Genomic DNA, 13,493 nt, shown 5'->3' on the forward strand with positions numbered 1-13,493 from the left:
CTGTCAGGCTTGTGTTCATATGTGTTTTGATTAGCAGTGCTTTCTTCGAATTATACTTTCCTTGGAGGCAGCCGCCTGCCAGCAGGGTGGCTCTCCGCTGGTTAAGCCCTCTCCGTGGGTCACCAACAGCCTAACTGGGCTGCAGGTCCACGTCCTCACGTGGCAGGTCATGCTGCCTCTGTTACTCAGCACTGTACACTGTAAAAAAGGGTAGACTCCTTGTGAGCGCAGTGGGGGTCGAATCTAGTTAAGTGCAGTCCCCTATTCACTGACTGTCTATTTGTCTCACTTCTTTGATGTGTGCGGGTGCAGTGGCGCTAGATGGCACTGCAGGGTTTCTGAGGCAGTCCACGGTCGTTTTCTCTAGTTTCTGGAACCTCACTCGGCTCCATGGTGCCTGTCTTCGCGCTCTGCTCCCGCAGGGGTCCCCGAGGACAGAGGGAATGGGGGTCAGCCCGTGGCGGGTGCTGCCCCCAGCCCCCGAACAGTCTCTTGCTCATCACCTCTCCGTCCCCTGCCGCCTGAGACACACGCATGCAGCCGGACTCTGCAGGAGGATTTCTCCCTTACACTGCGGTGAGTGTGTTTATTTTTGTTGCTATTCATTTGGGGCTGAGCAGTCGCACCACATTCCCTTTCGGTGTTGGGGGGGGGGGGAGCCCTCCACAGCGTATCTCTCAGCGTTGCTGGCCACATGCAGTCACTTTCTGTGCTCTGCCCCTTGCATTAGGCCCACTCGCTCCACGGGCTGTGCAGGGGGGGCTGGAGCTGCTACTTGTGAGTCCTCCACTTCTCCGGCGTCGCTTTCGGCCACCGCAGCTTCGGACACGTCGCGAGTCTTGCTTCCGCGCCGCCTGCTTCTTGTGCTGCCACAAATGTCTCCGGCCATTAACTCCTCCACCCTCTACCCCACTGCCGCAGCCTCTCGCAGTCCTCATGCTGCGCAGGGAGAGGGGGGTGAAGCTGCTCCGGAACCTCACTATGGGGCAGTGTTCACTTTTCTAGTGACGTGCCTCACCTCAAGGTGGCACTTGACAGGGCTCTGCCTCACTTTCCTTGCGGGGCCTGGGCAGGTCGATGGCACACGAGTCATGCCACGGCTGTGCTCCCTGCCTCCACTTTCGCCTACACACGAGGCAGTCGCCACAGCCTCTTTCACTCACCGGGCTCATCGCCTGCCTGGTGGGTCGTCGTGGTCGATGCGGGTGGGCTCCGATCGGCTCGCTTTTCTCCCCGGGCTTCCTTAGGCTGGTGGCACAGGTCACGCCACAGCCTCCTTCCTTCACCATGCGGGCTCTCCGCATACCACGGCCCACCATGCCATTGCAGGTACACCAGGTGCGGGTGGGCTCCCGATCAGCTTCTTCTTCATGCAGGCCCGGGGCTCTTCACCTGCCCCGTGGGCCATTCTGCAGGCGGCGAGCCTCCTCACATGGGGTGCCCTCTACACGGGCTGCTCTCTCCCCCTTTTCCCCATCTGCTGGGTTGCTGCACGCACTGGCACAGCCCCCTCGTCGCCAATGTAGTGGTGACGGGCCCTAGGCTCACATGCTTCGGTAAAGGATACACAGATACTTGGGGTAGATAACTGGTCCAGAGCACGTGCGCTCGGCCCCTTTTATTGTCAGGGTCCCCTGACTGGTGGCGCCTGCGGTGGGTGGGTGTACAGTGAATGTACAGCATCAGTGAAACACTAGAATGTATCCAGCCGGAAACTACAGGTGGGCGGGCGCAAGCCGCGGGACCGGTACAAACACTGGCAGCAGCAGCAGTACTGTCTGTCTGGCACACACACACACTGATTTATTGGGGCGCCAGGGGCGGGCTGGATTTGGGTTCTGACTATTCTGATAGGGAGGTAGGGGCTGTAGGGGCCGCTGTAGGTGCAGTGCGTGGCAGAGTGTGCAGATTGTTGTCACATGATGACCATGCGTGCGCCACGCCCCAGCATAACCACCGCAGCACACTGCTAACCAGGACATTCCTGTCTGGTGGTTCTGGTAGCATTGTTGGGTAGCAAACAGCAGCAGCAGTGCACCAGGCCGCCTAATCTAAAATCAGTTATTCACTGAGCCGGACCGCCCACCACGAGTAACGGTAAGATTGAAGTTAATAAAACTGAGAGTTAGTTAGTAAGTAAACTACTGAGTGAACTAAGCTAAGCGGCTAAGCCAACTGAAGTACTAACTACTTGCCATTCCAATACCACCAGTACTGAGTGAATACCGTGCAAAAACCAACGCTGTATTTTTATTTTTGGCAGTGTGTGACTTGAGTGAGGGTCATCAGCATAGGGGGGGGAGAGGCAGCTCCATAATACTGATTATTAGGAATAGGATGCAAATGCTGCAATTCATATTCACTGAAGGCCCACCGGCCGTGGTGGTAAAGTTGTGCTGGCGCCGCAGTACTGTACTGGCCTGCGCAGGCTGCGGGTTAAGTAGACTGCTGCCCTAGCCTACCCGCCCAGCCGCTCGCTGACTTGTCCAAACATGGCGGCTGGTGCGCGCAGCCGATCCCGATGGTAATGGTTTCACTTTCTTTCTCGGGTGTGGTGTGGCGTTGTCGCAACGGATAGTGTGATGCAGTCTATTACTTTTTAAATGGATTCCCGCGGGTTCAGGGCTCATTGTTCTTGTGTTATGTTGTGTCTAGTTCTCGACATCTGCAGAGTGCACAGCCTGTTGATGGTATGATAGTTAAAGCTCTGTACGCCATCGCCGTTGCCTGCCCTCATTTGCAAGGTTTGCATTGCAGGCCAGATTTCTGAGTCATGTGGTGGGGTGATAAGGTGTTATGTTCAAGTCCATCTTTAGCTTGGGTAAAATGTCTAATAATTCAATGTACTGAGCGGCAGCATGTATCATTTTAGTGTGGCTAGAATTGTTTTACAATTGCTCGCACGACGCACACTTTTTTGATGTGTTTACACTTCCTGTTGCCCAGTGAAAGGGATAAGGGCCCTGCTCTCTGAGTAACGGTAACCCCGGCCCGGGCAACACTCTCAGAGGGCAGGCATATGCTTATACCAGGCAAGTGAAACTGCAAGTCTCACTGAGACTTGTAGTTTCACTTGCCTGGTATAAGCATATATATGTCTGCAGTTCCCAGCATGCTAACTCTCAAGCAGTGGATCCTCGATAGCTTTGAGGTGGTCCCAAATAAATAGTGATAGAGATCCAGGGCTCGCCCCCACACCCACGATTGGGCAATGGCTCCATCAGGTGGGCTCCTTTTCTCTTTTCAGAGGAAGAGGTTTACTCCAGCTTCAAGTGTACCAACAATCCAGGGGTGCTCTGTGCCCGCCTCAGGGGGTCTTTCATGGGATATTTTAGGAGGAGGGCTTTTTGTCAGCCTGTAGTGCCCCCACCTCCAGGAAGGAGTGTGTCAGCCTCAAGTGTTGCAGAGTCCCATGCTCAACACATTACAGCCTGACCCCTTACTCAGCATGCATCCGAGTACAGCTGAAGCAGCACAAAGAGTCTTGCTTGCTTCCTGGTTAAAGGGCCAGCCCCACACTCCGGCAGCAACAACTTTCTGCACAGCGCGCCCACTGACACTGTTAGGCAGCCTGCGATTTAGTTGTCTTAAGATTCTGTTCCATGTGATGTGACCTAGAGTTGCAAAGTTGCGTTTATATTGGGTGTGCGTGAATGCAAAGGCATAATGTGCAGTGTGGTGGTGGAGTGAGTGACGGTCGCAGCAGGTCATGTCACCCGCCATGGGTGGAGCCAGTGGAGGAAGTGGGTGGAGCCAGAGAGAAGTAGGTGTGGCCTCCGACAAACTTTTGAGCACATGCACTTCATATTTTACAAATTAAGCGTCACTGCTAGCGTACAAAGGGTCGGTGGGGGCTGTGCCCCAAAACCACTCTCGGAACACATTGTCCAGCCGGATGAGCAACGGGCCTCCCTGCCTCTGCACAGGTTGAGCCATGATGCACCATTTGGTGCTGTCCTTGCCAGGCCCCTGCCTCAGAGCAATTGAGGGAGTGCACAGGGCACACTTAGCTTTGGCTTTAAAACCCAAGTCAAAGTAAGTAGAATCTTTTAAGTCACCCCAAGACAAGGAACCAACCTGGCCTCAGGGGTTCTTTTCCAGATATGCTGAGCCAGCTTCAGAGCATGTTTGTAATTTATAATCAAAGAACAAACTCAGACCCCTGCAGAAGTGGCAGTTCGGATGGCACAGTGCCCAGGAAGAGGGTGCTGCCTCTCCCATATGTCACAGATATACATTGCCCACGGGCTGAAGACCCCCCTCCCCAAAGGATAGGAGAACCCCCACCATAATGGGGCTGCAGGGGCCTGGTTATGCCCCAGTCTGCAGCTCTGTGTCCAGGTATCAGGAGTCCAACTACAGCGGCCAATCCAAGGGCGGGATCAGGGGTGTATCGGGCTCCTCCATTCCCTAGTGCGTTCCAGATACAGCCAGTTTCAGCCAATCATTGTAACGCAGTGGTGTGCTGCCTCCTGCACCTCGAATGAATGTCACGGGTGTAAACACAGAAAGTGCGCCAACAAGGCGACACAAGTGCCCGAGTGTTGTACAAATGCCTACAGAGTGAGGCCATGTGCCCCCGGGGCTGTTGGCATTCGTGTCCGCCCACACAGTGGTGCATCCAGACAGGTGAGTTAAGAGAGCTCAATGTCTGCCTTATTGTGAGAACCGTAGTCTGACGTCACTGACAGAACAGGCTCCTCTGGTGGCCTCGAAACAGCACTTCACTGGCTTCAGTGGTTGTTCACTCCGAGACAGGAGTCAGTGCGTCTGAGGACAGCGAGTCTCCGGGGCCCGGGGCCAACTCTGCAATAATAACTTGTTTTCAATATAGCGCCTCATACCATGCCTACACTATGTGCAAGCACTGTGAGCCCCATTCCCTCTCGGGGATCTCCATTGATAATTATAAGCACTGAATAGTCCCGCCCATGTGGGAGATCCGGGAGCGCGTCTTCAAATGATGTCTTCTTTAGTGTAGACATTCACCTTACTCCAGGAAGGCCAAGACTAGGGCATCATATGTTAGAAGCATTGTGGAGCCTATAACGAAGGCTATATTTCCCAATTACTTTCATTTATATTTAGAAAGGGTAGAGATTGTTACTTGTCGCGGTGTCTGTGTTGCGGCGGAGCCTCAAATGAAAAATAGTAAATAATGAGACAAGGGATGTGGAGTGGAGTAATGAAGATTACCAGTAAGTAATCCAAACATTGTGGGTTCTGTTCACAAACTGCAGTTTGTAGTATGTTTAGTGGTCCTACAATTGTACCACAAAAGTACTATAAAATGCTACTCCCAAACCTACGAGTGTAAATCTTTACCTCCACCTCTCCTCTCACTTCTATTAGGAGAGCCTCAGACGTGTGAGTTTAATTCTTAGTAGTAAATGTATGAGGAACCCGCGTAGTGGCTGTAAAAGGAGCACTGCTAAATGGGAGTAGTTTAGGGGGGAGGATGGAGGGGATAATGGTGGTGTTTAGGGAGGGGAATGTGCCAACCCACAAAAGAGTAATAAGAACAAAGTCCTGTGCACACGTTATAGGTTGGGTGGTTCCAGTGTAGAAACCGTTAATCGAGTGTTCTTTGTGTAAAAAGAAATATGAGAGTTGACATTAGGCGAATCTTTCTGAAGATATTTATATATCAAACCAAATCAAATACAGAATTGAAAAACCAGCGTTTTCCAATTCTGTATTTGATTTGGTTTGATATACCAGCGCTTAAGTTAAGAACTTGAAAAATGCAGCCCAATAAGCCCCCATTTCAATGTCCGTTTTTAAAAATGGACATTGGAGCAGTTTCTTATCGGGCCGTATTTTCATATCCTTAACTGTGATGCAAAACATTGATCAATTTCTGAACAATGATTTTCAAAAATGTTAAGGTAATGGATACCCTTACAGGTGATTAGCTGTTTGCTATAAATTTTACATAACATAACATATAAGCGATTTGGGGCCACATGTACAAAGGGTTTCTGTGTTCGCAAACAGGCCGATGGGCAGGTTTGTCACATTTGCGTAGGCAAAAATGCTTTTTGAAATGTGAAAAGCCCTAGTTGCAATTCGGTGACCTTATTACGGACTTGCAAAATGGGTGTGCGATTCTGTATTTGGAAGGGGCGTGTTAGGGTGTCCCGTCCTAATATCTCTTCTCAGTGGTATCTAAGAATGTTTTGCTAACGAAATGAGGTCACAAAAAAATACCATTTTACCACCTACTTCAAGTAGGTTGTAAACCGTTCGCAAATTGGAATAGTCCCCAAGGGTCCCCTTCCCTTTGTGAATGTTGTAGAATTTTTTTGGAGCAGGTAGTGGTCCCACAGACCAGTGTCTACTCTCAAAAAATGAAAAATACAATTAAAATTATCTTTTTGAAACACATCTTGTTTTCCTGTAAGGAAAATCGGCTGAATTTAAAAAAAAGAATTTGCTTTATTGAAAATCAATCACAGACATGGTGGTCTGCTGACCCCAGCAGGCCGCCACCCGTGTCTTTTTTGCTATTTCCAATGGATCACAAACCAGATGTACCTCATGAATATTCATGAAGTAGGTCTATTTGCGACCCACTGAGAATTGAAAAATGTGCAAAAACAAGTTTGTGCATGGGCATTAGTAATTACCAAGAAGCAAATCGCAAAAATGTGTCATTTCGTAATAGCAAATTCTTCCCTTTGTACATGTCGCCCTTGGTTTCCATTTCTCTCTCATGTGTTTTATTTAATCGTGCATTCCCTAAGAGTGTTACGTATTTCCAGGATGTTATGTTTCTGTATTTGTTGTGTAGCATGCTACTCTTGCATACTTTGAACTGTTTCCCTCCGGTGTTTGTAATGGGCTACAGTTTTAGTCAGAGCTTAATTTGTAAAACAAAATAAGTGCCAGCGCCCTCGTCAGTGGGCCACCGCATCTTACGTCACCTATTGCCTCTGTCAACACAACCATGACAGTACGTACACAACTACTAATCATCACACTCGAACAAGCGTGACAGTTCAGACTGTTCGAGGCCCCCAAATCTATTAGAATGGCTTGGGTGGCAGGTATTAATTATTTACAATATATATTAAATTAATAAAACAACTGTTCTGCTTATCTCTAAATCACACAAAAAGCGCCACCATGTGACAGCTGCCATAAGAGCCTGTGTTGACAATTAAGTGCCGGTGCCAAGTACCGGAAACCACCGGCTCAAATTAAGCACTGAGTTTAGCTCTTTGCCATTGAGGCTCAAGGTAGTGTGAGTTTTCATGGTGCCTTTCAGTGGGACATAAAGATCGACCGACTACATGCACTTCCCATCCTTGGCCTCTTTGCAGAGTGCACAGGGCAATGGCCATGTATTCCCATTGCAGTTGTGATTCTGTGCAAGTGCGTGTGAAGGAGTCACAGTCATCGAAAGACTGACAAGGTGAAAGTAAAAGAAAATGCCGTGCTTACTGGTGAGTGGTGTGTTTGGGGGCAGATGGAAGAAGGAGATGTAAGAAAGTGGACTCAGAAGAGGGAAAAGAGGGTGCTGAAGAAGAAAGAGATGAGGTGTAAGACATGCAGATGGTGGAGATAAAGACAGAAAAAGGTGTACGCGTCTAACATAGAGTGAACATAACTGGAGTGATTGAAACACTGTAGACCACTACCCCTTGCACAGGTCTCACTAATGTTTAATTCAGAGTCTCACACTTTCAGAATTGAAACATTTTCAATATCAATTTTTTATTAAAAAAAACACTGTTATTACTCTTTTATCTTCAGCCTGTAACAACCATTGACAAAGCCAATAGTCCTGCCTGGTATCAGGTGTATGTCAGTTGCTGTGGTCTGTTTCTGATGCAATAACAGAAAGTTCAGAGAGGAACCAAAATAACAAGTGGCACACTATGCGAATCACAAAAATGTAGTTTGAGTGTTTAAGCCACACCTTTAATTGCATAGACCACCCCCCTTTTGGAGACCGCCACTCTTTTCATCCCACTTAAAGCCCTGATGCTGACAGATTTTCAAGTGAGCCTGACAACGGCCTCTCAGTCCCAAACAAACCTTAGATTTTCTCCGTCATCTTCATGCACTTGCTTGGTTAATTGCAGGGATCAAACATCCAAGCGTGTTTGCCTTGTCATGAAGTGGAAGGATGGACCTTTATATGAATCAAAGTGTGAAGTGGCAGATCCACGCTTTCTAGCGGTTGTGTTCCTAAAGGTTTCAAAAGGTTCTTGTTACTCCTCAGGAGACCAACTCTAACTAGCCTAGAGAAAAGTCTGGGATTGACTCACGGCTTCCTCACTTGATCAGTATGTTTGGTCCTGGGTTCATCATTTGTTTTGCTCTGTGCATCATGGTTCTAAAGTTTGCCCAGAAACCATTCAGCTTTCGCTGACCCCATGCACAAGGACCTGTTAATCACACACTGGTAACAAGGCGTCTGAGTTCCCCTAGTTTAGGAACTTGCCTCTTTCAGCCTCGCGAGGATCTTTCAAACTCCAAAACTGGCAAGTTGGTGACCAGATGTAATGGGATGAAAATGCTCCTTCAGACTGAGCATCGGGTCCATGGTAGCTCACTACCATCGTTGATCAGGATCTATGACAGCCGCAGAGATCCCTGGACTCGCTTCATGTGCTCCAGACTCTCCCTGGCTCATCCTCATAAACCTGCAGGGTGGGAGAGCAAGGAAGCCACCGTGCTTCTCCTCGCGGAGGCGGCGATGCTGTGAGCTCGGACGGGGGACCTTCGTTGGGAGGACCAGGACCTCATATTATACCTTTATTTTAATGTCAAACTAGCAGTTCTTTGCTGTAAGCTCCACATGGTCCAGTCAGATGAAGGCATCTAAGAGGTCAAGTAGGATCACGTTGAGGTCGGAGCAGAGAACTCTCCTTAAAACGTTGATAGATTGAGGGCTGCGAAGTGCGGCACGCATGGGGAGGATCCTGCGGCTGACTTCACACTTCTTGTCCTGGGTTTTCCTTGAACAAATCAGTGCATTCTGGGAGTTGTAGTATCGGTTCAATTTAATTGAATCAATCTAAATAACACACCATACGTTTGTATAAGGAACAATCAGCACCAGAAATATTATAACCCTTCGTCATTTTTCTGCCACACCTTCTAATTCTTAGGCCACACACACAAATAAGCACTGTTTTGCAATGTTTAGGGTCCCCCTTAGTTAAAGCTATGAAATATGCAGCGCTCTAGCACTAGATGTATCAGCCCTGTGCATTCTGGGAACAGTGGTCCAGTTACATTCCAAGTCCCCTGAGTGGACTAGCCCACCTGAAAATGCTGATCTGTTTAGGAGAAACCCAAGACTGAAGCATTGGCTGGGGCATGGAATGGAGGCATGGGCTGGAACATGGACTAGAGCATGAGGTGGAGCATGGGCTGGAGCATGGGTTGAAGCATGGGCTGGAGCATGGGCTGGAGCATGGGTTGAAGCATGGGCTGGAGCATGAACTGGAGCATTGGCTGGAGCATGGGCTGGAGCATGGGCTTGAGCATGGGTTGTAGTATGGGCTGGAGCATGGGCTGGAGCATGAGCTGGAGCATGGGCTGGAGCATGGGTTAGAGCATTGGTTGTAGTATGGGCTGGGGCATAGACTGGAGCATAGGGTGGAGCCTGGACTGGAGCATAGTATGAAGCATGGGCTGGAGCATGGGTTAGAGCATGGGCTAGAGCATGGGCTGGAGAATGGGTTGGAGCATGGGCTGGAGCATGAGCTTGAGCATGGGCTGGAGCATGAACTAGAGGGTGGGTTGGAGCATGGGTTGGAGCATGGACTGGAGCATGGACAGGAGCATGGACTGGAACATGGGCAGCAACATTTCCTTGAGTATGGACCAAAGCTGGGCTGCAAAATGAGTTGAAGCATGGGTTTGCACATGGACTCAATAATTTACTGGAGAATGGATTGGAGCATGGACTGGAGCATGGGGCATGAGCTGCAGCATCGTCTGGACAATGTACTAGAGCATAGGCTGGAACATTGTCTCAAGTATGGGCTGCAGCATGGACTGGAGCATAGGCTAGAGCATTCGGTTGGAGCACGGGCTGGTGCATGCCACTCGAGTATGGACTGGATTATGGGTTGGAGCATGGACTGGGATATGGGCTGGAGCATGGACTGGAGCATGGGCTGGGGCATGTGCTGGAGCATGGACTCAAGAAGGGGCTTGATCATTTTCCCAAGTATGGACTGGAGCATGGGCTGAAGCATGTGCTCAAGCATAAGTTGGAGCATGAGCTGGAGAATGGGCTTGAGCATGGGATGAAGAATGGACTGGAGCATGGGCTGGAACATTTTCACAAGCATGGAGTGGAGCATGGGCTGGACCATGGGTTGGAGCATGGACTGGAAAATGGGCTGCAGCATTGACTCAAGTATCGACTGAAGCATGGGTTGGAGCATGGACTGGCGCATGGACTGCAACATGGGCTGCAGCATGGACTCAAGTATGGTCTGGAGCATGGACTGGAACATGGGCTGCAGCATGGACTTAAGTATGGGATGGATCATGGGTTAGAGCATGGGCTGGAGCATGGACTTAAGTATGGACTGGAGCATAGGTTGGAGCGTGGACTGGAGCATGGGCTGGAGCATGGGCTGGAGTATGGACTAGAGCACATGCTGAAGCATGGACTGGAACATGGGCTGGATCATGTACTGGAGCACTGACTCGTCGGTCATGTGGATTTATCTGGTGGCCTCACACTTAGTCATGCGCACTCGCAGCAAGGAGCTCCGATCTCAGACTGGAAGCACCTAACCTTAAAGCAACCAGTTTTTTAAAAGTCCTTATTTTGAATCCCACCAGAATGGCACAGGTCGAAGGGACAAGATGCAGAGGGCAGCTCTGTCTTTTATTCCCTCCTCAAGCCCTATGAGCGTCTGCTCAGTTATGCTGGTCTCATGTGCATACATATAATTGCACCTTTTGCCACTGATTTGCCCCCAAAAATAAGCTTTGTACAGGAGATGCTCCCCTCCCTCTTAATGCCCTCCTATGTATCTATCTTTAACTCTTACATTGATTCGACTAATGTTAGTGGGTGAATGTCCTCACACACGGATTATTTGTCTCCATCCTCCTTCCATCTGGATCACCCAATGCTCACGGAGCGGAATACCTTGAGGATTCACATATTCGACTCATCGTACACCAAAGTAATGAAGTAAGCAAATCATTCTGCCCAAATATCGAATCTAGAATCCTGACTCATCTATTCATACCCAACTTCATGGCATAATGGTAACACACATTCTGGATTCAAAATGTGGCAGGGTGATATTAAAACATTGGTAAAGTGTTAGAACACCCTTGGGGGCTAGGCCCTGTAGTAACAGCACTTGACAACATTTTACACACGCTGAGCCCTACAGTCTTTTTAGAAACTCCCAAAACACAACTATTCAGACAATATGCTAACAGTCTTGCAATTGTCCCATGCACCTCATGCATGTCTGTATCAGCAAAGCATTGTTAACACAGAGTGATGGAAGTGGATTCCCATAGCAGCCAGTTCTGGGCTTGAGGACTTGCATTCTAAACCCTTTTGGGGACACACAGACCACAATACACTGATCACACCCAATGCATATCAAGACAACCGACTCTTGCATCAGCAGGACTTTGTAAATAATGACACGAGGAGTGAGGTGAGCTGCCATCTTAGAATACTACCCCTTCATTGAGTTCTTCGAAGAAGAGACCTAGGGTCTTATTTACAAGCCCCTTGCACCGCCGGTACATCACTTTTTCCCATATACAAACTAATGTACCGGCGGCGCAAGGGCTTGTAAATAAGCCCCTAATTTGTAATGGCCTGAACAGAGAGGGGCACAGCCATCCTTGAATAATTGCCACGCAACTGAACCCTCAGAAGAAGAAACCTGGTTTGCCCCATGTGAAATTCACATCTTAAACAAAACCCCACTGAGGGGTGGTTACTAGCATCCTTTAACTATAATACATCACCTGATTATTCAGATAAGACAATAAGGTTGAAAAAGCCATCCAACTATTTGTTCAATGGTAGGTTTATAATTTAAATCTGTACTTTCTCACAAGACTTTGATATGTAAGGCTGATCGGAAAGGCCTTTTTGTGTCAATGTTTTCTCAAACACATATAATCTGTTGAGCTGTGGCAAAGAGAAGTGATGACGTGGCACTGAGCGTGGCTTCTTTATTTCAGATATGTTGTGGCCATGTGCGGCGATGGGGCAAACGACTGTGGGGTAAGTAGACAACTACTGAGAAGTGATGACTTCCAAGAAATTTATATGTGAGAGAGTGAATGCTATGAAATACTTACCTGATACAATACAAATGCATTCTTCTTTATAGAGGGACAGTGTTCAGTACCTCTTAGAACCATATACATTTATGGAAGTGGGTTTGATATACAGGAATCTTAAATATATACTTGAAGGTGGGTAAGTGTTTTCACTACCAGGAAAGAAACTGAAGAAAGGATCATGAGACTTTTACTGGTAGCGACATGATGACCTCTGAATGAAATGTACTCCTGAAGTTGAGATTTTACTTCGCTGCAAGATTCCCGTAGTGCTCCAGATCTTCCTCCAAAATATTCAGCTCTTCCCGGACCTCTTGGTCATCGGAGTCCTGCACGGTCAGGACTGAGGGCGCCTGAGAGATTCTTCAGACAAATGATGATCAGTTGCCCTTCTCCTGTGATGGGGTCGAAAGTGACCCTATCAGGGCGAGCTCGGAGTACGCGGGGCGCCCGGTATGCCAAATATCATCATGACACCAGGTGACAGCTAGACATTTACCTTTGAAGGTAAAAGTTACTTTTTGAACAACAATTAGGACTTTGTAGCTACAATGCCATCTTGGGGCCATATCTTGATGGGTTTTTCTAGTGCAGTGCAGAGCTGAGTGCCCGTTATATACGTCTGTAGCACTTTATGTAAATTCATTCAGCTCAATATTTCTCTGCGTTAGTGCTTTAATGCCAGACAGCACAACTCAAAAATAGAAAGAGGGAAACCTTGCTCACTGTTTCACTAAGTGGTGGTGCCCATGTTTTAAGTGGTGCATCCACATGTTGCAAACCGTGTTGTCGCTGGGCAGTTTGCTGTCGCCTGGTTCACAGCCCATGGTTTTTAGCCCTCCTGCAAACCACACTGATCATCCCACCTGAGTCCCCCTTTGGCCCATGGGTTGCCCCCTGGCCTCTGAGTCTCACACTGAGCCTGCGACTAAACATACCTCACAATCCCTCATCCTCTCTCCTATATTCAGTGCTTTGCCATGCCCCCCTGCGGAGTCACCTTTTTCTCATCCAGGTGAAATTCATCTATTCAGCAGGTGCGCGACCCTAACTTGACCTCATCATATCCACCAGACAAATGGTCAACATGCTCAAATATCAACCCCCTTCTTAAACAATCTCATTCTGCTAGGTAAATGTTTGGTCAGTTTCCACAAGGACCTCCAACATTTCACCCCCTTATGCCCCTGCAG

The 13,493-nt window shown here is 48.6% G+C and overlaps 1 protein-coding gene across 2 annotated transcripts in view; it reads left to right on the top strand.

The window, feature by feature from the left end:
- Window positions 1-13,493, top strand: part of LOC146788634 (putative cation-transporting ATPase 13A4) — a 330,096-nt gene that overhangs the window by 276,197 nt on the left and 40,406 nt on the right. For both annotated transcript variants that reach the window (XM_085635820.1, XM_085635821.1), the window contains exon 22: window positions 12,199-12,241. In XM_085635820.1, the coding sequence (XP_085491946.1) occupies window positions 12,199-12,241 (43 nt within the window). The remainder of the gene's footprint in view (window positions 1-12,198; window positions 12,242-13,493) is intronic.

The sequence above is a fragment of the Triturus cristatus genome, chromosome 11, assembly GCF_964204655.1.
Source record: "Triturus cristatus chromosome 11, aTriCri1.1, whole genome shotgun sequence".
Classification (NCBI taxonomy): domain Eukaryota; kingdom Metazoa; phylum Chordata; class Amphibia; order Caudata; family Salamandridae; genus Triturus; species Triturus cristatus.